Genomic DNA, 27,497 nt, shown 5'->3' on the forward strand with positions numbered 1-27,497 from the left:
CAGAAGAACACCCAAAAGAAAATACTAAAATTTTTCAATATTTTGTACTATAATTTCAGAAATCTGTATGTGAAATGAGATCAGTTCAATTAGGGCCATCATTCTACTTTCCTACTAGATTTTTAGACTGTACAAACATCCTTTTCTGGGAGGGAGGCCTGATCTTCAAGCAAGTAAGCACTACTCAGTTCTTAACAGAAACCCACCACTGATGTAGACTACAAATATATTCTATGACAACTTATGCAATAATCAGTAGAGATCAGTATGCAGCGATGTAATGTCTAAAAGTAGGGCGACATGAAGACAAATCTTAAGAAGTAAATTATTAAGACTAATTACTCTATAAAGTTAGCAGTGGAATAGTCACCTGTATGCTGTACAAGAGACAGGTTAAGTTCTGGATTGCTTGTACAATCTAGAAAATAAAAGAGAAGGATTTTCAAAGCTTTGACCACTGTGAACTATATAGTTAATACATTGTGTCTGAGGTTTAAATAAACTCACTTCTGTGCCTGTATATCCTTTGAAATTCATACTTCCTTCCTAAAATAAAAATATGTTGCTTTAAAAAGTAGGTTTTAACTTCAAAATTGTATCATCTAGGTAATTATTTTTTTTTAACTAGTAGAGATATTCATATTTCCAAGAAATGCAGTGCTGAGTCAAACCTTTCTGTGGCTATGTGAAAAAAACAGAAGCAGTAACCTATGAAGGCTAATAATTCATGAACACTGGAGTTTCCATGGAAATCACTAGAGATTCTAAGCACAACTGTAAAAATAAAAATATTTCATCCACAGTTTTAATCTCTTGTGACAAATGCTACACAGAAAAGACACTTCCATTCATTCGTTGTTTACTTGACAGTTTTGAAAGACAGTAACCAGACCTCTGTATATACAACACAGTAGGTTTAGGTTACTTACAGTAGGATGAGACAGCATGAGACTCTTCAACAACACAGATACTAACACAGTAAGAAACTAGCAGGAGTCATGTCAGTGGGTTATGGCAAATGCCTTAGATGTTCTGCAAGATGCTTGCCCAGTATGTTCTACAAAACGCAGTAGCGTGGTTACTACTCTGCCCCTGCAGCAAGGTACAGCCACTTCACACTTTCCACACTTTTTCTTTTTTCATAGGAGCAGAGCAGGGTTTGAGGAGTATTTGTTTTCTCTCTGATTCTCCTAAGTTCTCTACTGAGTCTGATTTAACACCACAGAGAGCAAAGCATCTGCTACATTTAGCTGCAATAACCGAAAATGAAGATGAAAAAGGTCAGGCTTCCAAACACAGCTCAAAGCAGACATGCATGGGGGAAAGGGAACACCAGCTGCAGCATTTCCTCCACTCCTTTCTCTCACATTATCTCTCTTCGGTATTTCCTTCCATTCCCCCTCCAGATCTTCATCTCCTCCTCCTCATTGCATCCACAAGCCGTAAAACTGCTCAGCTCTGCTATGAGAAACAGCAGATTTTGCACAGATGTCTCTGTGCAGCACAAGGACAGGTACAAAGCAGCTCTGCTTTCCCTTTGCTGGACAGTGAGTAGCAGGCAAGGAGGCAGAGCAAAGCCAAGAGAGAGAGAAAAAGGGTGATGCTGGAAGGATGAGGGAGTGCACAAAGTAGAGCCCACACACTGAACAAGAGTAGAGTTTCTTTCAGATCTTGAAGCCCTTTCTAATTTGAAAAAAATGTGTAGCAGAGGGAAGCCTTAACTGGCTTTGGCTTGATCAAGGAGCTGCAAATTGCCAGCCCCAGTGCCTGTGGTCCTCTCACTGCACCACTGAAGCAATGAGGGAATGAGGCTGAGGTAGGTTTAGCTGAGCTGACCAGGTGACAGCAGCATCACTGCTGCACCACTACAGCTTCAGCATATGCCCTGTAAGTCAAGCTAGGAGCAAAGCAATAATTTCAGGTGTTTAACTGTGCTTAGGGCTATCACCGCCTCCCTGCCACTGTTCCCCAGCACCCTGGTTCAGAGACATGAGGACAGTCAGATCCCAGAGCATTTTACATTGTGCTTTGGACAACTCCCGCAGGGGTGTGTTTACAAGACAGGAGTAAGGAGACAGGTGACCATCTCTCACAGCTACCGGCTTGGGACCTCTCAAGTTTCAGAGGCAATGCTCTCCCTTCCAGTGCCTAGTCAGCATCTAATCCCCAAGCTAGAAACTCTTGCTCAGCCTGTCTCAGCTTCTGTTTTCCCAGGCTAGCTGGGCTGAGTCCAGAACTGGCACTCCACAATCCCAAGACTGCACACCCAGCTACTGACAGAGGGCAGAACAACCATCACCCTGGAAAACCCTTGCCTTGCCTCTTTGCTCATTCTGCCACCTCCTGGTAAGTCTGATTCTGACATGGTAAGATGTGACACAAGCCTTGCTCAAATAATAGGCCATAAATAACAGGATAATGACTTGGTGTGGAATAATAGGATAATGACAGGGTGGAAGAGTTGGGTGCAGGTCCCTTCAGCTTTTTGAGCAGGGATAGCTTCAAATAAAAATAGATTAGAGGAAGTTTCTCAAGTCCTTCTCCAGTCAAATCCAGGAAACCTCCAAGGACAGAGACCCTCAAAACCTTTCTGGACAATCTGTTCCTGCTTGCTCATCCTTGAGGTGCATTTTTTTCCTTATATACAGTCAGAATTTCCCTTGCTGCAGCTTGGACGCTCATCCTTTTGCTGTAGACCTCTGAGAAAAGTCTGACTCTATCCTCTCTATAACCTCATTGGCAAAGTTTTCATGTGGAGCTACTGGAACTTTTAATGGGCTCGATCTGAGCCCCTCTACCCTCTGTTAGGTTGTTTTATTTTTCTTCACCTAGCTTCTCTGCTCCCTCACTTGGATTTTTGTTTTCAACCCATTGTTTCCACTCACAGTCTTCTTCCTTCTCCCTTCTAACACAGTAGACTGGTAAATAGGATGATCTAGAGTTCAAAATAAGGCCAGGTTATCAGGAAATTAGTGTATTAGCAAAAGTCTTCCAGATACAGAAAACAAACAAACAAACCCAAGGTTTCAGGCACACAAGCCTCCTTTCAGATCTGATGAAAAGACAGTATGTTAATGCTAAGTAATTCCTTTTCTAGAGAAGCTTAATTTCCTTTTCAAGTTACTTATCTTCTGTTCTTGTCTCTTCCCTTTGTTCCTTTTGTGGTCTTTCTTCTCTACCTAAGAACTACTCAATTACAGTTCACTTTTTCCACACAGTAATTCACACTGCTTACTCCAACACTCTACTGCTACATGTAATTTATCATTCCTAATTTTGTCCAGTACTGACTTTTGATCTTGCTTTTTTTCCCCAGATCTGCTCATAGAACTTTGAAAAATGGGAAATTTCTCTTCTATTTTCTAACTGCTTAATTTTGTTTTAATTCAAAATTCTGAAGCAAGTTGGTGTAAGAAAACCTATCCTATTTTATGTGCCTGTTCTTAGAACGAAGTTCTTCCAATGCATAAGTCTTCCTTGCATTAGCTGAGGTCTCTGTCATTGCAGGAGACTTTCACTATCTTATGGATAGGAGGAGGGAGTAGAGGGAACACTATTGTCTGCTCCATAGACATGCATCTATTGAATGACAACAGACAAGGAGGAGGCTTTGAGTGGCCTGAACCAGTGGTTTGAAAGCACTGCCTGTTATTACAACTCCCTGATCTGTAAGTCTGGCAGGAAAATTGTTCTGCAGATCGTTTACGACTGCTTTTCAAAATTTTACTATTAATTTCAGTGTCCTCTATTAAACTGAATTATCTGGATCTGAGTGAAATATGCCTATCCCATGCCTTCTGTTTTAGAACAGCCTTTAGATACACCATAAAAATTTGGACAGCATGTACATGCCCAGTGCTCAGAATGCTATGTGCAATGCAGAAAGAAAAATTGATTACAATACCTTATTCTCAAGATTGGCACCTGCCATTTCCTTTTCAACACTGAGATCAATTTCTGATGATTCTGCAGCTTCTTTTATTTCTGCATCTAACAAATAAAGCCCCAAGAACATGTAAAAGAAAGGTATCAAAGTATATCCTGATTAGAAAAACAGAAGGTGGCATCCTTTTTTACAGTTACTTACAGGATGCTGAAATAGAGATTGACATAATTTGGCATCACAAAATGGATTCTAGGCTGGGTAAAAACAAATTTGGAAGCCAGGATGGCACATATGGCATAATCCAGTTTTTCTACCTTAAAAATTAGCACGATTTCACAGGACTTTATTTGCAATATTTTTGTAAGAAATTCATGCTACCTTTTACAATTGAAATTATTGGAATGTCAATCCTGGTTTCAGGCCTCCTGACAAAAAGTAGCTAACCTGGGAAACGGCCTATACCGCAATATAGATTTGCTGTGGAGCTGAGCAACAATGACAAGAAAGCATACCTTCAACCAAGTTATATGACAATTTATACTATTTGAGCACCTGCCTAAAGACAATTTTTATTGTATTATTTGTTATTGATTCTGCCACAGACTGAGAAACTTTCCAAAAAAACAATCCAGTATCAATTGTTTTAGCACTCTGAATATGTAAAAGTATCAAATTTTACTCACCATCCAGAAGAGATTCCAAGATTTCATTGGCAGTAAATCTATGCTTCACACTTATTTCCTCAATACTTTCCTCTGGTGATCTGTCTGTTTGGCTCACATGTGATGTTATGACAGCTTCACGGAGACTTTCAACTAAAGAGGAAAACATGCTGAATTACAGAGGCCCTGTAAATAGCCCCTTAATGCATAAATCAATGGCATAGAACCATAGAATAATTTAGCTCGTAAGGGACTTTCAGCGGTCTTCTAGTCCAACATCTGACTTAAAGTTGGTCAAACTAAATTGCACTTCTCAGAGCTTTCCAAATACAAGCTCTTAACTCCTCCAAAGATGGTGATTTCACAGCCTCCCTGAGCAACTTCTTCCAGTTTTTAACACCCCCATGGCACATAATTTTTCCTTTCAGCTAACTGGAATTGCAGGTGTTCCAATATCTGACTGTTGCATCTCACCCAAGTGTTTTTCTTTTATCATCACATGACTCTGCAAAAAACCTGGCTTCTCTGTATTCTCCCATTAAGCAGCTGTGGACAGTAATGAGACCCCACAAAGCCAGCTACCTCAGCTTTTCTCAGATGTCATGTCCTCCAGCACCCTAGTCATCCTGGTGCCTTTCACTGGATTTGCTCCACTTTGTCAATGTCTCTCTTGTCCAGAGAAGCCCAGCACTACTTCATGGCACCTCCCTCAATTTGCTGGCAACTCTCCTTCTATTGCACCAGCCAAGGAAGCAGTTGGCCTTCTTTGCCACAAGAGCACACTGCTGCCTCATGGTCAATCAGTTCTCGAGTAGGACTTTCAGGTCCGCTTAAACAAAGCTGTTTTCTATCTAGTCAGTGTCCAGCCTGGACCAATACACAGGATTACTCCACCCAAGATGCAGGATTTTGCACTTGTCTTTGTAAAATGCCTAGATGTTCCTCTTAGCCCATTCTCCCAATTTGTAGAGGTCTCTCCAGCACACTAAACATCCCACCTCATTCAATGACAGTCATGAATTTGCTAAGAGTGTGCTCAATCCCATAGTTAGCTGCATTAATAAATACGTTGAACAGTACTGGTCTCCAAATCCATCCCTAAGGGAATCCCCTAATAACTTGTTACTGGCCAGACATCATATGACTGATCACAACCCCTTCAGCTCAGCAGTCCAGCCTGTTTTCCATCCAGTTAAGCAGTTCACAACAGTTCATATGTAAGGATACTACAGCCAGTGCAGGTAATTTGAAGGTCTCACAGATGTCAAGGTAACCAACGTACCCTGTTCTCTCATCATAAAAACCAGCAGGCTAGTCAGACACAACTTGCCCTAGATTAATCTGTTAATCTCTGGCTGTTCCAAATCACCTTCATGTCTTTCATGTTCTTGGAAATGGCTTCCAGGAGGATTTTCTCTATCACCATCTCAGAGATGCTGGTGAGACTGACTGTTTGGTAGTTCCCTATATATTCTTACTTGAAGAGAAGTGTGAGGCTTGCCTTCTTCAAGTCATCAAGAACCTCTCCTGATCTCTGTGATCTTTTAAAGCTGACAGAAAACAGCCTCACAACAACATTAACAAGCTCTCTAAGAAGTCTTGGATTTATCTCATCTCATCTCATGGATTTGTGTATATCTAATTTGCTTAAGCCCTCTGTAATTCTGTTCTTCTCTGCTGTGAGCAATGCTTTATTCTTACAGAGTCTGCTATTAGACTCTGTAAGTCTAATAGCTTACAGGGCTATTTCTGTCCTGGAAAATTGTCCCCATAAATTGTCTGCACTGTAAACAACTGTAAGCTCCCACAGAGTGCTGTAGAGTACTGAAATCCAAGACATCATCAACATCAACAAAAGCATGAGAGAAAGTGAAAAATAAAAAAGTGGGCAGAATAGTGTGTGTAAGTATAGGCTGCCATTTTAACTATTTACTGTTGCATCACAGATTTATATTACCTACACAAGTTTAATAATTTTATCAATAAAAAGCACTCTGGTTTTATAATGATGATGGAGACCAGGCTTCACTGCTTTATCACTTGAAATGTTGTTAGTAGCACACAGGTCTCAATTTAGGTGATTAGGGCTCAGTTTACCAGAATTCTTTTCAGCTGAGTTTAACAGAAGTTTAGCTGAAGTTCCAGCCAGGGAAGGTATCTACAATTACCATTCCTTCCCTTCCTTTCTTCAGAGGACATTACTGTAGCTGGTCCAAGGTTATCATCTCACTGTTAAATAATAAGCAGAAAAAGCACAGTTCCTACTGTGATTCTGGCAGGTGTTTCTTGGTAGATCTGAACTGGTCTGTATATGATCATACATGATTCTGATGTGTCATCAAATTAGCCCAGGTAGGTGAAGGTCAGGGACCAAGTGCAGTATCATACTGCAACTTTTGATGTGCTTCACAGATTTATACTGCAAGGAGTACAGCTAACAACCTAACTCCATTTCCCTGCATGCTCACTTTTGATGCTATGCACTAAACATCCCTTATTTTACAGTCTGGTAGATTCCATCTCCTATATCTGACAAGAATAAACTTGAGAAATTTCAATATCCATTGACAAGTTTTGACACTGCCAGTTCTTGAGACTTGACAGAACTGCAACACAACGCACTGTCCATGTGAAGAGCCACCAATCCACTCTACCCACGCAAACGCACCTTCTCTCAGTGCTGCTGCCAGCAATGGAGCAGCCTGTGGAGTTTCTCCTGAATCAGGTTTGATAAGGAGGTGAGGTTCTACACGAACATCATCAAACCCACACATATCTCCCAGTTCTGCATACAAGTGCAACTTCTCTTCCAAATAATTGCAGATTTGCTGGTCCTGGTTACTCAGCAACTCTGTCAACCAAAATTGAACACCATATTAATATTTTTTTATCCTGCAGGGAAACACATTCCTCATTCACCTTTCTAAGCTTTATGCCACATAGATATTGCTAATTCAAGCTAAACCTTTCTTAACTGGCCAGGAAACAAATTCATCCCATAGGCCATCCTAATGAAAGCTGGCACAGACCCTGATAGAGGTCCAGAGCTCTACCCTGACCGGGTGGCCTTGGCTACCTTCTTGGGCCCTCAGTTACCCATTGTTGCACTCACAATTACAAGTGAGTGCTGCATCCTGGAAAATTACTTGGCTCAGGTGCACGGATTCAGGGCCTCCACATCAAAGAACACCTGCTTCCAGCAGAGGGTGCCCTTCCCTGTGGCTCTCTACAGGACAGACTGCTGCAATTTCTCGCAACAGTACAAAGATTGGGAGTTAGATGTAGGGGAAACAAGGAAGCAGAATTTATCTCTATTAGCTATAGTTTCAGATAAAAATAATAGCAGCAAAGTGCATAAACAAGCACAAAGCCACACAATTTTGAAGATTTGAGGTATTTCCACAAACACAATACTACCTGGTCCTGAGGCTAATCTGGGAAATTCAGTGTTTATTTTGAAAACATCCATTTTTCTTTTCTGGTCATGGTAATGTAGAAAAAAACATTAAACCCTTTGGAAAAAAAAAAAAAAGCTTCTCTTTCAATACACACATCATAACATCAGACCACCTCAGCTGCGACTCTGCCTATTGAGCCAGTTTGAACCCATCAGTCAATATTGGGCACATTATTAATTCATCCTGATGCCAGAGCTCTCAGAGTGGCAGAAAAGGTACTACACCTTGATATTTCTGAATTCTGTGTGCTTTGGCCTCAGCAATACGCCTGTCTTCATCAGATTCACTCATTTTTACTTCTTCTTCTTCTTTTTCCTCTGGACAACTTCAAAGATAAAAGACAAAGGTGGACAAAGCAAAATTGGCTATCATCTATTAATCTTCAACACAGTGTTATGTTCACAATAAACAAAACACAACATCAGCAACAACTTTTGCAATAATCCAGAGGCAAGCCATTTGTCAGCCTCTTTAAGAAGCAGTAAGTGGACATAAACCATACTGACTCTTTTTAATTCTGGTAAGGCTGCATTCTGTAGCAAATGGGTGGCTGGCCCACACGCAGGTTTGCTGTCCTAAGCAGAAGCTTGGGCCCCATGAGAGGCAATGGCTTCCCTACCTTTCTTAAGGCACTGACACCAAGATAACAGGCATGATTCACCATTTTCTCAAAATGGTTGTAGGGACACCTGCAGGACTCTGGAAAACATCCAGTGCCAAAGGCAAAGGTGCAGGTAGCTCAGAAGGATGTCTGATAAGGAATGGTAAGGGTCTGCTGCTTCAGTAGGAAATCAGAAGGAATATGAGAAGTTTGGTAGAATTGGTGATGAGGTTTTGGCATCCGTGAACTTTGAGCTTGGAGAAAAATCCAATCTCACAGATGCAATGCAGAATAAAGAGCACGCTGTTGGGAACATCCAACTGACCTCCCATCTGCTTTGGGCTACCAGGATGAAAACCAAAACCCTTTTTCCCTACCTTTCCACTGCATCTTGAATATGCCTCATCCAGTTGTTACGCTCTTCTTTGGAGTTCGTATGGACCTCATACATCTCAGGCCCTGAAGATGAAGCGCTAATCAGAAACATCCCTCTTTCTTCATTGGCTACTTCTCTTACTATAAGCCTCTGAAGGGAGATAACTGAAGGCTTCTGGTCCTGAGGGAAACAGTCACAGCACATGCATAACAAATGACTTTCTTATCAAACATCACACTTCAGGAAGAATATGATTTTTCAATTCATTGAACTAATTCCAGTCCTGGTAAAGTCAGATTACTGAAAGTTTTCAGTAATCAGACATCTTTTTAAGCTATTTTTTAAAATATGTTATAGTGTTTATGAACAAATAAAGCACTGGCTATGTGCTAAAAAATAAATCTCAGAGACTCAATGATATGGAGACACAATATTCATATAATGTTTATATTTATATACTTTGGGAACTTCATTACCTTGCATATCTTTTATGTGTGTTTACTACTACATTTGCTGTTAAAATTATTCTTCTGTTTGTTTTACAAAACCAGAAATTCATACTTATTTTAGACAACTGAAAGAGCCTGTATCACTTCCCACCTTCACGATCAGATGAGGCATGACACTAAAAATACAATTCTGTTATTTTCATCCTTCTTCATAAAAAAATTATTTATTTTTGAAAATAAACTTAACATTCTATATACTGACATATTACAGTTCCGAATACACTACCAGGGTTTTAGAAAAAAAGAAATTATGTGGTAATAACTTATATAAGGACATAACTTTTGAGAAATATACAAATAAATGTGCAATGTATATATTCAAATATTTGATAATATACTCACAACAGCTGCGAAGATGTACTTTTGATCCTTTTCTTGTAAGAACAATAGTATATCAGTTAGAAGCAGAGCCAAGGTGTCTTAAAATTTTGAGAAAAGGAAAAAAATGGGTTTTAATTAAAGATAGTACAATTATAGATAATTTCTTATTTTATCTTTATAAAGGGAGAAGCCCTGATCAATAAATATCTCATAGAATTCTATAGTAAACTAAACAGGAAATATCTGAATTAGCCAATGGTCTGCATGAAGCACTTGCACATCACCACTTTGTATCTCCCAGGCAGAGCACCATGCTGGAGCACTGGCCCAGGAAAAGAAGTCCTTGCACCAATGTCAGCGCAGCTTCCCTAAGCCATTCACCTGGGAATGACTTTCTCATGCAAATTTTACTTTGTCTATGCTGTAACTACACTCACAACACAGTATTATACTGGTAAAAGTATTTCTGGAATAATAATGAGCAGACAGCTTTATAAAGTTGTACAGCAAATATTACTAAGCTCCAAAAAACCCCAATCCCTACTGTGTGATTAACACCAAAAATCCAGTTCTGAGCTTGTATGTAAAAATTGTGCTCCAGGCAAATGTGGCTTCAGAACTTCTTTTCTACAGCAGATGTCCCATTACCACTGATTTTTTCATGAGTTATTTTCCATGGCCAATACTGTGAACAGTAAAAATGGGCAAGTAAGACTCTATGTTATGAGATGAAACTGAGAAACAAAAACACTGAAAGGAGGGCACTGGAAGAAGAAATGCAGTAGATGGCTTTGTATGTGAACTTGTCTTCTTATGCAGATTACCCACAAACCACAGCAGCTTCTGGAACTAAGCTTCTAGCAATTAGTGGCACATTTGCAATACCATTACCTCAGACATTCTTATTCGCAATACAGTGTAATAAAGTATTTTCATTCTTAAAACAGTCTTCATACACTATTTGCAGATGAAGAGTTAAAGGACCTTACTGCTCCGATGAAATACCTTTGAAACGACCAGTCGCTGTCTTCCAGTACACTAAACCTTCATGAAGAAGTATCCTCTCTTTCCTCATCAAGTCTTGCTTCCTAAAGATATGGCCATTTTTCAGCTTTGTGTATGTTTTGTTTTCAGTTCTGCAGAGAATTTCCAACAACTTTTGCTTTTTCTCATACTCATTCACTTTCAAATCTACTGCTGCAATCACATCCTTAATTAGACAAAGAGCTTTGCACAGGTCTTTATGTTCCTCTGTTCCTTCTGTATGAAACAAAAAATTAACATGACAGTAGTCAGCATGTTCAAGAAAAGAGGTAATTCCTTACTTTCTGGGAAAAATCCACATGATGCAAAAGCTTAAACTGATAAATATTGGTAAACATGTTATTTTAAGCTGAACCTGTCAACCAACTTACTAGAAATATTAGAGGCATATACCTTTGTTCGATTTGCCTATTAAAAGATCACACGTATCCAAGATTTATTCATCAGCCAAAACAATTCATTGAATAATTTCCGCCATATTTATGAGGTGTAAGCATTCAAAAAAAATTACTTGCTAAGTAAATCATACAGTATATTACTCTTATGGCTAAGTGAAAAGTACCCTTGAAACAGGATTGCAAATACTGAGGGTTTGCATTCAGACATACAAATTTCTACAATGCTCATTTAGGGGGTAAGTTTTTGGTATTTGTAAACTGTTCTACAAAATTCCAGAGGTTGTTCAAGCTCTGCTCTCAAAACAGAAAGTGATGTACAAAAAGTTTGCCTAGCCCTACTTACAAGAGACTCCTCCAGAATTAATTCCAAAAGTGCAGATGTGTGTCTGAACTAGTTCTCATCCTGCAGTCAAGGTCTTTTCCTAAAACAAGGATGCTCTTCTGGACTTCTACCTGACTGGGATATCAGAAATCTTCACAGATCAGCCTTGACAAAGCCTACATACACACTGAACAGTAGGTATTTACATTGCTCTGGTTGTATCTTTACAGAGCAGTGATTATAATCTTTTGTTATATTGTAGCTGTACAAATTCCTTAAATTAGAAATGCACTAGGATTTCAGACATGAAGCAACATTTTAGCTTTTATTCACCTTTTGAGTATTGCAATATCCTTTCAACCAGAACAGGGTATTTGGTGATTCGCTGGGTGACGAGCAAAATGCACTCGGGGATTCCTCGGCGTCGTGCCAACAGGTTACTATTTCTCAGCTGCACAGATACAAATATATACCCTAAGTAGTAAACGCATATGAAACCACCAACTGACTGATAAGAGACATGATCTAAAAGCATAAGAGTAAGTTAAAACAAATGCTGGGTAACCTGAACCATCCCCAAGGAACAGTTGCTGCGCTGAGGGATGAGGTGTGCTATAATAGGAATGCGTGTAATACACGCTGGATGACAGAGCACTCTAAAATTTGAAAGAAAAATGTGATTTATCAGCTCACTAGTTGATGAGGAAAAACCTTTGCCATTTTGATTAGCTACTAAAACTGAGTTATGGAATATAATTCTATCCGAGTAAAACCTATGTATCTTTCTCCTGGGCATTCTGTCAACAGTGATCATGATTCCACATTAACTTACTTTGATAAAATTCTGGAACTTCTTGTTTTGTTGCAACTCCTTGAAGAGATTAACAGCTTCTTTCTGATGGCTGCAAAACTCTCCATATATTTTCTCCATTTTAGTTGCATTTTCCTCTGAAAACTGAAGAAATTAAGTGAATTGTGCTCAACATTGACTCAGACAGGAAACTGTATACCTTAAATTAATGTATTTTGTATGAATAAGGAATTTTATGCTACTTGTTTCTCAAGTTCTTTGTCACTACAGAATGAAAATGGCCTAGCTGTTTCTAGGAGCAAGGGGAATATAAGCTGGAGAAAGCACAAGCGACCTCACTACAGTCTTGCCAATAACAGCTAGAACAGTTCTTATAAGAGCATTTCCTTCACCTCTTTGCAAACATAACTTCTCTGAGGTTTATTTGCTTTTGTCTGGTCTCCACACTGCTTCTAGACAAGATAACAGCTCAGTTCTTTATTTCAGTGGAGAGAAAACTGACTGACTGAAGGTGAGAAGCCATATTCTCCCTATTGCAAGGAACTGAAGCATGAATGGCAAGCCATTAGTTAGCCATTCTTCAGCCACAACAAACACACTGTGACCACCCCTTGTCTAGTGAGCAGTATCCTGAGATCACTACAAGAAATGAATAGGTAGTTTCTTTTCCGTCATCAGTCAGTTTTTCACACCTCTACTCAGATGTTAAGAAAAGTGAATCCATTGAAAAACGAATCCATTTTTTGCAGTCCCTGGTATGACAGCAGCCTTCTACCACAAACAGGACTAAGTTCATCATTTTCCTTGTCACTCATACCGCATAGGTAGAAGTTCATCCCACGTTCGTCACAGTCACCTGACAGAATGATTTTTTGCTGTTTCACCCTGAATAATCTGGACGGGACAGTTTTTGAATTTTATGAGGCAACTATGGCTGTCTTCTTGCCCACAGATATTTAGAATTGAAAAATTGTTTAAATTGGGAACCTTGAGCATTTAAAGGATTAACAGAGTTGATGTGTCTACCTGCTGCACAAGGATGTCTCCAATTCTGCTGATGACAAAATTACGTTCATTCCCTGCCTCACATGATCCCTGCCGCCTGTCCTTCATTCTGCAGAAGAATTGCCTGTGCATCTCCAGTAGCTCATCTAAGCAGGGGAATATTCTGTTCACTGTACTGTGATCGAGCTGCAGTTCTTCCTTCATCCCTTTCCTGAATATTTCAGACATAATGAAGAGAGTATGGATGTGATGTACTTCTGTTTGCATCAGCTCTGCAGTATAAAAGAAAACAAAATAATGTTGTAATCACCTGAATATGTTGCACACCTTCTAAGACTTTAGTAACATTCAAATATACAATTATAATCCCTTTTCCTGTGTGATCTTAGAATAGAACAGATTATGTCAGGAGGAAGACTTAATTTGTCTGGCTCTGGCCCAGTTCTCTCAACTGCATCCCACTGAAGCTGGGGTTGCAACTCCTTGAGCTGGGGATTGGATGATGTACCTTTCAACTCCAAGCACTCTGTAAACAGATTAGGTAGTCACTACTACCCATTTCTTTAGTTCTAAGACACATCGTAAATTTTATGGCAAAAATTTTCTTTGAATCTTCTTACTGTTTTGAGCTTAATTCATTGTTCTGGACATAAACCATGTAGGTTCCCTCTCTATTTGATTCAACAAATTGCTTTAAACCTACACAAAGTTTTGAAATACTGACCAAATATGACATCCTGACGCTTGATGACATCTTTTTCTTGCTTGCTACAGAATATTGGGTCCACAACAAGACTCCAGGACTCTGCCTCAAACTCTTCTGCATCTGTGCGGAGATCAGTCCACTGAGACAAATCCACATCATCTATGACAAAATTCATATTTCTTTAACACCATGCATATGAAGAGTATAGGAAGTCCTATTCAGGCAGATCTATTCATATAGTAAGAGGAACACATCACAGGGTTGAACTATAGATAAGGCTTCTGCAAACACTGGCACTGGGTTTACAACAAAGAAGTTTACCAGATGTTAATATCATTAACAAAGTGTTGAACTGCTTTTGCGACAGGAAGTAAAGAGAATAAAAACACCTTACTCTTCTTTTCTCAGATGAAATCCTTTTTATAATTCTTTGCTTGAAGAAAATTTTCAAAATAAAATCCAACATTTCCAGCAGCAGATGACCAGTGAGTGATTCTACACCATTCTATGTGATTGAATTCCCTTCAGCTTTGAAATTCAGTCTCACACCTAGCTACAGAAAAAGTCTATTTCTATTCACTTTGCAAGGCTATGTAACTATTGTAGGAGGAAATTAACCAGTAGGATGAAAGACTTTGGGGCTACTGAGGAAATGCAAGTATTGTAGGTCTACATTTTGCAATGGACGCTGTCAAAAGAGGTGGTTGGATGGGTGCAGAAGTAAAGCATATTGCTGTTCTGGTTCTGCAGGAATGGCAAATACATTTATTCCAGTTATTTTAAAATGGGAACAACATACTAAAATATTCTAAAAGTTATAAAATAGTTATAAGGAAGAAAAGTTCTATTTTAGGACTAATATGTCTATTTCATCGTTTTAATGAGGAGTGCCATTGTAATTATCAAAAATAAGCACCCTTCTTTTAGGAGATGAAGTGTCTTCCTGTATCAGGTAAGGGGGTTTCTATTTTGCACTGTCCAATACAGGCTACAAGATATAATATCTGTGCAATTCTTCTCACCTTCCACCATAAAAGCATCCATTGAAGAAAAGGTCCCTAATGCTTGTAACATCTCTTCAGACTGTGACTTGTACCTCCAAGGGCTAGTCTCAGAGTCTTGTTCAGAAAATTGTGTAGGTCTTCTACAGCAGAAAAAACAAATCACATATTTTTGTGGTTTCAATTTTCACAGAAATGCTGAATAATGTATTTAGCATAGTCTCTTAGCAGCTGCCCCTCTACCTTTCAAAACTGGCACTGGGGACACTTTTAGACAAGTAGGACTGTTGTGAGACTTCCCTCTTTCCATAAGAGAGTCCAATAGGCACAGAGGAAAAAGGATCCACTGAGGAGAGCACCATCTGTGGCATGTCTCCAGGCAAGGAATCTGTGAGGCAAAGCACAACACAACATTTTGACAAACAACCAAGAGTATGTCATCAACAGTACACTTAAACTCATACAGGAAAATGTTATCTGGTGTTCATATTGACCTACACCAGATATCAAGAATGTCTGCTTGCTGAGGTACAAGACCACGATGCTCTCTCATGGAATACAGCAATAAGCCTGTAGGCAAAGTGCAATAGCTCCATCATGGATATTATTTAATAAGAAAATAATCTCAAATCATACATGCTCTAACATTGCAATCTGAACACAGGTGCATAAATATTTGTGCACAAAGTAAATTACGTACTTGGACAGAACCGACTACATTTATTCTTGTTCTGACTGAAAATGTGGTAAATTTCCACTTGTTTTAGTAGCAGATGAGTTAATTCAACAGTAATCTCTTCAAAAATTCTGTTCATATTAGAGACACAAATGGTTTCTTATAGATATTGACATGAAAAATAAAAACACAAATGATGCAGCAAAGTCCATGCTGTCAGTCTCATGATTTTTAACCAAGGTTTAACTTAGACGGGTTAGATTTACACCTAACTTACTTGTTACACCAGCTTGGGGCTTGTTTTTATTACGGTACCTCTCCTGGGATTTCTGAAAGAAGGAGAATTTTTTTAAATTGTATAGCTGATAACACATTTAACAGTCAAGTCAGTAACTCTCTTCCATATACCGTCACACCAAGGGCTATAAAAAAGTAGTCCTAAATTATGGTCCTGATTTCTTCCAATAACTAATTTTATTAGTTATTAGTAGATAACAATATTCGAAGTAGAATACTATTTCTACTACAATACAAAACTTTATTCTAAGCAGAGTCACTGAGTTACAACTTTCTACTTCCTCTATGTGAGTATTGCTTGTGAAGGCTGCAAGAAAAGTGCACATTCAGGGCTTTATATTCAAATAAGCTCAAAGCATTTGTGACAGGACAGTATCTAAGGAAGCCTGGGTACCAAAGGCAGAATTGATCTCCCTTTCAAAGTGGACTTTTGCAAAATCTGTAGAAAAATTCTGCTGTGCTTAGGCATGTACTTCATTTCAAGTGGGTCAGTGAACATTTTCTGCATCTCATTCTTGTTGAGATTCTTGGTAAATAACCCACCAGCCCCAGTAACAAAAGCTGTCAGTTCAGCTGTCTTAATGCCTTAAAGTTGCCCAGAAATTTGTGCAAGGCTATGACATGACAATTATAACCAAAATTAAAACCACTTGATTTATGGACATTTTATGGCTTTGTTTGTCTTGAATAATCTGTATGGAAACATGCTCTCCTTGCAAGCCACCATGATGCAAAACCTTGCTACATCAGAAAGTCTCACTCCACTAATTTGAAAAATGACTCGTGTCACTGTGGCATATTTCTCTGCAAGTCCCATTTTATTTCAAGACAGCAGAAGCCTTACACATCTGTTTTTTAAAATTATGTCTTTGTCATGATAATCTCACCATGTACGCATTTCTACTTAACAGTTAAGGCAGTATCCATCCGACCTAGTGCTGATTTTACCCTGTCTGTAGTGGCAGCTGAACACTGGGAATGACTGTCTAGGCAGGCAGCTTTGGAATCACCTTCTCCAGAGATTTTCCAGAATGGGTCAAACAAACATCTGCCTACATTGCTACCTAGAAGTGAGACTGCTCAAGGTTGAGGAGATGGATCAGGTCATCTCCCAGGGCCCCTGTCACCTGTGCTTTCCACTATTCCAAACATATGGGACCCCCCCTTCTACACAAGGATCTCTCTATGGTTTTGACCTTTTCTTTTCAATCCCTTTCATAACCCTTCAGGCACACCATTTCACAATTTGAGCTTGCAACTCTTCAAAAATATAAATACCACTTCAAATTCATTCTTGATGCCCTACTAAAACTTGTTCTTTAAGTACAGTGTTTGCTCACATTAGACATTTTGACACCCTTGCAGCCCTTTGCATACTGAGTCTGGGCAGGCTGTCTGTATTTTCTTTTTCCATTCATGATGTTTTCAGACCCCTTGGAAAGCAGGTGTACTCCAGTAAGATCAGATAGGAGGTTACCTTGGTGCACACAGGAGCATGCTCCTTGCAGCTTTTATGTACAATGACGTTGCAATCTGAAAGAGAAGGGACATTTCAAAGCTTGGCAACAAATAAGGCCCCCAGTTTGCAGAAAATGTATCCTGAGGCTTCAGTTTTTCCCTTCTCCAGATTCAGTTACTAAAGTAGTCAGGAGGATACTTTGATGTGCAGACACTGGCTAGGAAGAGGTTTCTGCCTAATGAGCTAGAGCTAGAACACGGACTGAATCTGCCACCTGCTGTCCTTTCTCCCTCTCCCTTGTCAACCTCAGCTCATAAAGTGGGTACATCCAAATATAGACAAGGTTTCTTTTTCAAACAACACACTGAACCAGGATCTGAAAACAGCAGTCAGAACACTGTAAATTCACATACAAAAGCCAGCAGCTACTTACAAGAACACTGCAGTGACTCCTTTCCTAGGAGGGCCTTTTCACAGACCATACATGGTATAACTCCTGGTAAGGTTCCATTTGTAAAATTGTGTCTGTTAAGTTTCTCTTTATCTTTGATATCTTTATTTTTTGTCTTCATCCCCAACAGCAGAAGCAGGAAAAAAAAAATAAATAAATGAAGAAAGATACTCAAAAATAAGATAAAGTGATTCAATCTTCAAACCAGTAAAATGCTCCCTTTTAAGAGCAAATTATTCTAAAACATTTATTCCCTGTTCTGGAAGACCTGCAACAGCATACTGTACTATTACACCCAACATTGCTGAAGTCCTAAAATGATATAGGCATTGCTTTCACTGGCAGCTAAGCCAGGAAGCATTATCAAGGAAGACTGGCATAAACACATTTAAATACCTAAAAAAAGGAGAGGGCCAGAAAATAAAATTTAAACGCAGTGTTATTGACTCACTGCACACACAAACAAATATCAGTGCCTACATCCCCTACTATATACAGCTCATGCCTCTGTAGTTAAAGCTGCAGTTATGCAAATTTATACAAGTTGTCTTTAGATCTTAGAAGACATTAGAAACAATCTAATTTTAATGAGCAGTAAAGAAGTTGATAAATTCTGCCTATTTTTACAGTACTCTCTTTAGCATAAGTATACATATAGACTACTTGTAGTTACTGACAGTTATTCTTTAGGAGAACACACAGACACAGGCCAGTGTATGGCTGCGGGACCAGAAATCCATGCTCATGGCCAGTGCTCACGTTCTTGAAGATATCACCTCACACAACCATCTTCACATCCATGCAACATTAGGATATCCTGGGGCACAGGAGGGCATAATAGGGAGCCTGCAAAACTGCCAAAAGGCCAACTGGAAAAAGCCTGTAGGTGAAATCCATCTCTCAAGCTGCTAAGTGATGCCATTAATCTAAGACATCTCAAAATCAAATTACAGATGTTCTAATGTACCTTCCATACTATATAAGTTCGGCTGTGCAGACCTCAAATCTCCAACTTGTTAATGCTAAGCAGTGCTTACTCATGCAAGAAGTCCCATTAACTTCAAGGAAATCAAATTCAACAAATTGCGTACTAACATAGAAGTTAAAGACTTAATTACCTATTGTGAGCAATTCCAAGAACAGGCCCATATCTCTTAATTTTATTTAACAAAGAAAATTATTTCTTAAATGCAATTCATAGAATTAAACTTCTGCTAAATCATCAAATGAAATTACTAGTAACATAAAAAAATGGCAGGGGAAATACTTCATATTGTTCAGCTAAGGCTATTGTTTAAAAGGAAAGCTGGTTTTTAATATGAAGGCCATTTCAGGGTATCCTGCATATGTTTTAAATTTTAAAAATAAAGGTAAAAGATTCTTCCTATTACTCTTGTGGTTTTGTAATAAACAAATTAGCTTTACATGAAAATTTAGATTCCCATCTATAATTAATTTAATTACAGTGACATAATTATACATAATAGTATAAACATAAATCCCAAGTTACCTTGTATTTATTTCGTGTGCTGGTCATTCTGTTCATCAGAAAACTGAAAGTCCGACTCACTTTACATCTTTCAGATTCATTTTTTGAGGGTACAATATATTTATTCCATTCCTCCTCCTGAATCCTAAAACAGAGACCAGTAAAAAAACTCATTCCAGAGGGAACAGCCCCTTTATTAACACACAGCAGAATCTGGATGGTGCTTGTGCCACCTAACATTTATAATTACATGTTTTGTTGTGGGTACAGCAGACATTATGAAAAAAATTGCAATCCCTCTCTAAAAAGGAGGAACTCTTGCCCATGGAGCACTCTGCTTGTGCGAGGTGTAACAAGCTTGCCTAGATTATAGTTGGTATCAAAAGCTCCGTTGCTCTTCCTGCAGTGGTTTGGATGCTCCTACAGTGGACAGGAGCCGCACAGTGGACAGGAGCCCATCCCTACTTAGCACATTCCACAGTGGTGCACAGCAAATCCCTGCTACAGGATGTGTGCGGTGAGAGCCAGGTTGAGCTTGGCACAGGGTTTAGGCACGTGCCCGCAGATGCCCTTGACAGGGAGGGCTCCTTTAAATCACTGCTCACATCTTGGCTAGAAGGGGTGCCAACGCCTCTTCCCCGCACGGCTCCCTAGATGGCAGTCTTGCGCAGCACCTTGTTCCCCGCACCTCCACGACACATACCCGTACTTTTTCTCTCGGGACTGCTCGGGCAGACTGTATGCTCGCTCTGCAAGACAAAAACAGCCATCAGGCACTCAGACTGCAAGGTCATCGAGTTTATTTGAAACTCACAACCTCCATCAAGCCATAAGCTCGCCATTAAAGGGTTGCAATGTCATTTGAAAATTAGGAAAGCAAAAACATACACACACGAGAAGCAGCTTTTCCTAGGTTAATACCACAAGCTTTTAGTTGACAGAATCCGCCAGAACTGAGATGGGTATCAGTGAATGCCAGTCTCTGCAAACAGTCTGTTTTTAAGAATAACAAAACACTTTTTTTTTTCTAAACAACACAGACTTGAACGATTGATGCTTCATTTTGCTTTTTGTCATAATTTGTTGTAAAATATCTTAATGACATTCTTCTAACATTCGTAATTACCTGTCTTATGCAGCTTCATCTACAGTATTAAAAAAATTCAAATCCCTCTATGCAAAGAGGAATACTACTACCCTATGTACTGGAAAGGATGTTTAATGTGTTCGTATCCTCTATTTCTATGATCCTAGAAACAGAGGACTCAAGGAGATACTCTTCACAAACTCTCTAAAATGAAAAAAAAAAAAAAGATAAGATATTCAGTTGAGTTGTTTTGGAAGAAAATAAGCCCAAAACTATAGAGACTATTTTCAAATTAGAAGCCACTCCATTTTGCAGACAGTTTTAGCAAAGCTATCACAGATATGGTTCAGAAAGATTCTCAAACACTTGCCTAAATCAAAGAATCAGACTATCTTTCTTTAGATACAAACTTAAACACTCTTCACTGAAATCAGCATCTCTTCAGGTGGATGTAGACTTCAGGTTAGTAAATAGAATATTTACCAAATAAGCAGCAAGAATAAAAGGGCATTTCAGTTCATTATCATGCATAACCTGCGCTACAGGATGCTTTCATAAGAAACCAACACCAAGCATCCATGGGACATGAAGACAGTCTTGTGCAAAACAGCACTGGGGCGTTGGCACTGATGTTCTTACTAGAAGGGTGGAGCTGAGACACTGACTTAGAGAGTGTAAGAGCCTGAAGAAGGGATGGACCGCTGTTCTTGAGCCCACCATCTACAGAGAAGGGACAAATCCTTTACCGTTACAACCTGGTAATACCCTCTCAAAGAAAAGCAGGTAGTTGTTTTAGACCTGAGCATACTGGAAAGTTTTCCATCAGAAATGGATGGTCCTTACCCACTTTTTTCTCATACTTCATGTGAAAAACACCGTCCTGTTGCCATCCTGCATCCATCTGCTTTGGCTTACGTTTCATCACAAGGTACAAGGTCAGCAGAGCCTCCCTCCTGCATAGCTAAGCCCTGAGCAAGATGTCAAAAGTGCTGGCAGCTGGCAGAAGGGAAGGGGCAGGTTTTCGGTGTTCAGTCTCCTACACAGACCTAGACACAATCCCACTACAACCCACAGAAATCAGAATGAATTATTTGACCTAGCTTCTTGGACCAAGCTTCTGGGCTAGACTCATATGCAGATACAAGTGTTTGAAGTGAATACAGTTATGCCTGCCTCAGACACTGATCATCACTGCCAGTTGCCAAACACTTCAGTACTCCCATCTTTGCAGAATGCTGGACAAGGCAGGACGTGCTGGTAGCAGGGAAGTGCCAGCAGGAACCTCAGCAGACCACTACCCTCCCTCCCAGCATCACACCACATCCGTAGTGCAGAACAGCCTGGTTCCAAAATATGGACGAGAAAGTGTTTCCACCTTCTCCACAAGATATGTAAAGGTCCAGCACTGATTGTCCCAGGAGGAAGGGGAGAAAGGATGAAAAGGAAACAGGTCCAAGCACAGATCAGGTCAGGGCAGATAATGGTGTCTGGGTGAAGCTTAACGGGTTGTGACACCTTTAGCTGCGGGATCAAAGGAATTCTGTTTTAAGCACATGCCACAGGGCTTTGCAGATCTGTCATCTTCTAATTCTGTGACATGCCTCCTATTTTTTCTTCTGCTTTGTTTTGCTTGAGACTTCTCCCCTGATCTGCTGAATACAAATGTTTACATATACTTTTTTTCATTCATGGCTGGGCTTCGCGAACGAAGATTTGGGAAGGGCTCTACCCACATTTGTTGCAAGCGCATTGGTGGCTAAAAAGGCCAATATGAGATAGAACATATACTTTAGGTGATAGGGAAAAATACAACATGCTGAGCACATACTCCTCCTTACAAACCGACATGAAATCTTACAGTGAATTTGAGCAACAGCAAAGAAGTTATTTGCTGCACAGTTCAACATGGTTTCTTAAGGAAAAAAGAGGTTTGCAGTCACTGTATGTCTCACCTTGACAACAGCTTTTGAAGTTAAATGATTTCAAAGTTAATGATAATATTTCCACAATATTGCATGTTTTCACGTTCAGTGTCCTAGAATCATAGAAAGTTTATGTTTGGTGTCCGAAGGGACCCTAAATATCATTTAGAGTACAGAGACAGCTGGTAGAATTGCTTGCCAAGTCATCCTCCATCCTTTACCATCAGTCTGGGTTAACCGGGGAGGTCCCGGATGACTGGAGGTTGGCAAACGTGGTGCTCATCTACAAGAAGAGTCAAGGAGGATCCAGAGAACTACAGGTCTGCCAGCCTGACCTTGGTGCCAGGGAAGGGTATGGAACAGATTACCTTGAATCTGACCACCTGGCATGTGCAGGACAACCAGGGCATCATGTCCAGTCAGCATGGGTTTAGGAAAGGCAGGTCCTACTTGACCAAGCCTATCTCCTTTTATGACCAGGTGACTCACCTAATGGATTAGTGGATGTTGTCATTGTCTACCTGGACTTACAGCAATGCCTGTGATACTATCTCCCACAGCATTCTCCTGGAGAAGCTGACATCCCACGGTATGGACAGCTGTTCACAGGGTTAAAAACTGGCTGGATGCAGAGAGTGGTGGTAAATGGAGTTACACCCAGCTGGTGTCTGGTTACCAGTGGTGTTCCCCAGGGCTCAGTAGCAGCACCAATGCTGGTTAATACTTTATGGACAATCTGGATGAGGGAATTGAGTGCACCTTCAGTAAGTTCACAGACAACACCAAGTTGGATGAGAGTGTTGATCTGCTGGAGGGTGGGAAGGCTCTGCAGGGGGATTTGGACAGGCTGAATCAATGGGCCAAGGCCAGCAGTATGAGATTCAATAAGACAAAGTTCCGGGTCCTGCACTTGGGTCTCAACAACCCCAGGCAGCACTACAGGCTGGGGAAGGAGTAGCTGAAAAGGACCAGAGGGTGCTGGTCAACAGCAGCTGAACATGATCCAGCAGTGTGCTCAGGTGCCCAAGGCGGCCAGTGACATACTGGCCTGTATCAGCAATAGCGTGGCCAGCAGGACCAGGGCACTGACTGTTCCTCTGTATTCGGCACTGGTGAGGCACACCTCAAATCTTGTGTTTGGTTTTGGGTCCCTCACTACAAGAAGAACATTGGAGTTGATGAAGCACGTCAAGAGAAGGGTAATGAATCTGGTAAAGGGTCTAGAGAGTAAGTCATATAAGGAGCAGCTGATGGAGCTGGGGTTGTTTAATCCGGAGAAAAGGAGGCTCAAAGGAGACCTTATCACTCTCTACAACTACCTGAATGGAGGCTGTAGACAAGTGGGGGTCAGCCTCTTCTCCCAAACAACTGGAGACAAGACAAAATGGCCAAGAGGACAAGATAAAATGGCCTCAAGCTGTGCCACAGAGGTTCAGGTTGGACCTCAGGAAGAATTTCTTCACTGAAAGTGTAGACAAACATTGGAATCGGCTGCCCAGGGAGGTGGTGGAGTCACCGTCTCTGGAAGTGTTCAATAAACAACTAGATGTGGCACTTAATGTTATGGTTTAGTTGACATGATGGTGTTCAGTGAAAGGTTGGAATCAATGATCTTGGAGGTCTTTTCCAATTTTAATAATTCTATGATTCTATGACCTAGTTCCAAGACCCTTGCCATAGGCAGGCTTGCCACCTACTAGACCAGGTTGCCCAAAGATCCATTCAACCTGGATTTGAACACTTCCAGTGATGGGGCATTCACAATCTCTCTGGTGTCCATTCCATCTGGTTCACTGTAACTCACATGTCCTACCTCCTGCTCTGGACTACTGGACCACTAAAGGTATACTGGAGTGAGAGACAAGCTGGAAGTATAACAACTGACAGGACAAGCCTCTTGAAATGCAGGTGGTTTTTAACTGATGTGAGTTGTATGAAAAGCACAGTGTATGTATTTCACACTTCACATGGTTTTCAAACATAACCCATAAAACATACACTCATTGTAAAAAGTGTGGGTTGTCTTCTAAATATGAAACTGTGTCTATAAATAATGTATGTCAGAAACAACTTGTGAAAAATTACAAGCTTCTTGCAGAGACATCTCTGACTCCACTTGATGAAGACGGTGGATTTTGCTTCCCAGCCTGTAGAGATGACCACCACCCATCTGTGTTTCAGAGATTCCCTAGGGTCTTTGGGAAGCTAGATTCGCCTGCCCTCTTTGACATCTCTTCTGTGTCATCCTGAGTTTCCTCCTAGTCTTTGTCAGGCACTCAGCAGGAGGCTGGGGTGAGAATCTTCCAAAGAGAAGATTACTGCTCTTGCCTGCACTATTTTTTGTGATTATTGCTCTCCCAGTTTGTGTGCCCTCCCAAGGATCAGCAGATGTATCAGGGGAGGGCATGACAGGGTTGTAGACAGGAAAAGAGTGAGGGACAACAGCAGGGCTACCTAAAGGCTACAAGACCCACACACTGGTGAGCTGGGTACAGGACAGGTCTGAGTAAAGCCATCAGCACTGGGACTGAAGCAGGCAGGTATGGGATGAGGCTGTGCAAAGCCAGAGACCTGACCTTGATTTGAATCCTGAACTGCAAAGTCCCAAGGAATGCGAGGTCTTCCTACCAAACCTTTGGGTGAGGAGCAGGAATAGGAGCGTGACCGAATCCCAAACACTGTGCATTCCTACAAGAAATTGTAACAAATTAAAACTTTGTCATTTTTAAATGCATCAGCAACAGAAACAAAAAAATCAGCAACAAAATTTCTGAGAGAAAGGCAGCTGATCAGACACATACACTTTTCTGGTTTCATTAAATCTTTGAGTTGAAGTAAAATTTTTGATGACTTCATGTGAATTCTTAGGAAATCTGTCATATTTCCATCACAATAAATTTTCGTATGTTAGAGGAAATGATTTGTGGGTGCAAGTTAGACTAAGAGAAAGCTTACATTTTTCTCCAGTTTGGTGACAGGCCACATCCAAAGAGTGTTGTTGGCCATTATATCTGATGATGAAACTATCTTCTTTTACCAATGGAGGCATTAATCTTAGTACTTTAATACCTCAAACACACTTCATGGAGACTAAGGCCATGCCTTGATAATTACTAATGTCAGAGCTTCCAAAGAAAGGAGTTGACCTCTTTCCCTTTCCTCTGTGTTGTTTGTTTGGCTTCTTTTATTACTACTGTGTATGAAAACATTTTCCAATCCCCAAATACATCAACAGTAAGGCTTGAAAGAAAATCCCATAATTTTTGATGTACCATTTACATTTCAACAGTCTACTCCTAAAACTCCTGTAAAGTGCTCACCTTACTGTTTTTAAAAGTAGCCCTGACAGAATTCAGTGTTTATGCTGAACTCTTTTTCTCCTTCATGTAATCATTTGCTAAAGGTCAGATAAAGTTCTACAGTGGCAACAAGCGTGTCTAAAAAACCCATAAAGAATCTCTACAAATTAAAAATAACTCTGTATGTGTCTGAAGATCTCAGAAATGGCACCATGGTCTAACGAAAGGTAACGTAGACAGGATACTTCAGAAAACCGTAACAAAGAGGAGATATTTGCATTGCTCAATGTATAAAACCCAACTGAATTTCTGTGAGTGTAGAAATTGTTTTAAAACAGGCAGCAGGACAGTTCTACACTTTACAAAGCTGTTACTCTTTCACATAACTACAGCTGGTTAAAAATTTCCTCACTAAATATATTTGTTAGGAAATGCTGATTCACTGAACCTGAGATATTTCCTTTGAAATACTTCCAATAAATGACAGGTTTTTTTAAACTCGAAGCAACGTCTCATGCACCATTTCCATAGCTGCTATCCAGCCCAGCCATAATCAGGGAGTTTCAGCTTCACAACCCTGTATGAGTGTTCTCTGGTGACACTAGCAGTGCCAACTGGGAACTCATTTTTCCTCTTCAGATTCAGATATTTCTCACATAGTTTCAGTGATTTACTTAAAAGGAAAACAATTCAAACCAACATAGTATCAAATACCTTGGGCTGCAGACTGGTAGATAAGTCTAATCCATCTCTGCTAGAAGCCATGGCCTCTGAAGAGCCGAGGGGAGGGTAATAAACATGGGATCTGTCCAAAGCACCTCCACTTCCACCATTTACTTCAAGGTCATCGAGACTTGAACTGAAGCAGACAACAAAGTCTTTAATTTCCCTGAATTCCTCATAAACAATTTATCTCAACCTTAATGTAAAAAGCAAAGATACTGCTGAATGCTCTCATCAATGACAATCCAAACCACCATCATTATGTCAGTTAAGTCGTGCTCTGAGGCCTCTCTCAGGTCTGCAATCACCTGGACAAGGTACTCAGTCACTCTACAGGACTCCTCTGACTCAGCCTTGTAGATCTGCAGTGCAGATGCCAATACCGCCGACGATCTTGCAGACTCCCATCACAGCCAGACATCTCTGAAGGATGATTTTTAGACCCATGTTCAGCATTTCCCTTAAAATATAATGTTTTGTTCCATGCATGCACCTGCCCCTCTATATAGATGATAATAAGAACTAAGACAACAGCAGAATTGAGACAACTAGCTCAGATTTCAGTATTAAGATACATGGGTATAGATGGATATTTTGTGCATTTGTATATTTGAAGGATATGATGTGGCTGTTCACAGACATATTTTTTTCTACATCTGTGACTTTACAATGGAGAACAAAAGAGAAAAACAACAACAGAGATGAAGCAGGGTCTAAGACAGTTTATAAGATTCATTTCAAAAGATATAAATTTAAAAACATATAGGACTACAAACAGACTCTGGCTAAATCAATACAACAAACACCTAGAGACTACTTGATTGGCAAGAGTTCCTGAGCAGAAGAGTGTCCTAAGGTTTCTCAGCAGTACCAGGGTTTCCCAGGATGGGTCCTGTTACCTGCAAGACCAAGTTCATGGTCTCTTGATCAGAGTAACTGGAAGGAATGGTTGACTGCTTGTAATAACATTCCAACCTTCAAACATAAAACTTCA

General features: G+C 40.1%; 1 protein-coding gene across 10 annotated transcripts in view; it reads right to left on the reverse strand.

Annotated features, from left to right (window-relative positions):
* ARHGEF28 (Rho guanine nucleotide exchange factor 28) overlaps positions 1-27,497 on the reverse strand; it is a 109,753-nt gene that overhangs the window by 22,736 nt on the left and 59,520 nt on the right. For 5 of the 10 annotated variants that reach the window (XM_032676555.1, XM_032676554.1, XM_032676552.1 and 2 more), the window contains exons 4-25: positions 26,495-26,639; positions 25,058-25,169; positions 20,176-20,221; positions 19,494-19,617; positions 17,966-18,098; positions 17,551-17,606; positions 16,054-16,105; positions 15,344-15,488; positions 15,122-15,243; positions 14,118-14,258; positions 13,415-13,665; positions 12,410-12,532; positions 11,911-12,028; positions 10,819-11,073; positions 9,835-9,911; positions 8,985-9,163; positions 8,231-8,331; positions 7,217-7,399; positions 4,570-4,701; positions 3,905-3,990; positions 508-546; positions 371-418 (exon numbers count right to left, since the gene is read on the reverse strand). In XM_032676555.1, the coding sequence (XP_032532446.1) occupies positions 371-418; positions 508-546; positions 3,905-3,990; positions 4,570-4,701; positions 7,217-7,399; positions 8,231-8,331; positions 8,985-9,163; positions 9,835-9,911; positions 10,819-11,073; positions 11,911-12,028; positions 12,410-12,532; positions 13,415-13,665; positions 14,118-14,258; positions 15,122-15,243; positions 15,344-15,488; positions 16,054-16,105; positions 17,551-17,606; positions 17,966-18,098; positions 19,494-19,617; positions 20,176-20,221; positions 25,058-25,169; positions 26,495-26,639 (2,668 nt within the window). The remainder of the gene's footprint in view (positions 1-370; positions 419-507; positions 547-3,904; positions 3,991-4,569; positions 4,702-7,216; positions 7,400-8,230; positions 8,332-8,984; positions 9,164-9,834; positions 9,912-10,818; positions 11,074-11,910; positions 12,029-12,409; positions 12,533-13,414; positions 13,666-14,117; positions 14,259-15,121; positions 15,244-15,343; positions 15,489-16,053; positions 16,106-17,550; positions 17,607-17,965; positions 18,099-19,493; positions 19,618-20,175; positions 20,222-25,057; positions 25,170-26,494; positions 26,640-27,497) is intronic. The other 5 variants (XM_032676557.1, XM_032676550.1, XM_032676558.1 and 2 more) reach the window with 3 other exon arrangements.

Source organism: Chiroxiphia lanceolata, chromosome Z, assembly GCF_009829145.1.
Source record: "Chiroxiphia lanceolata isolate bChiLan1 chromosome Z, bChiLan1.pri, whole genome shotgun sequence".
Lineage (NCBI taxonomy): Eukaryota > Metazoa > Chordata > Aves > Passeriformes > Pipridae > Chiroxiphia > Chiroxiphia lanceolata.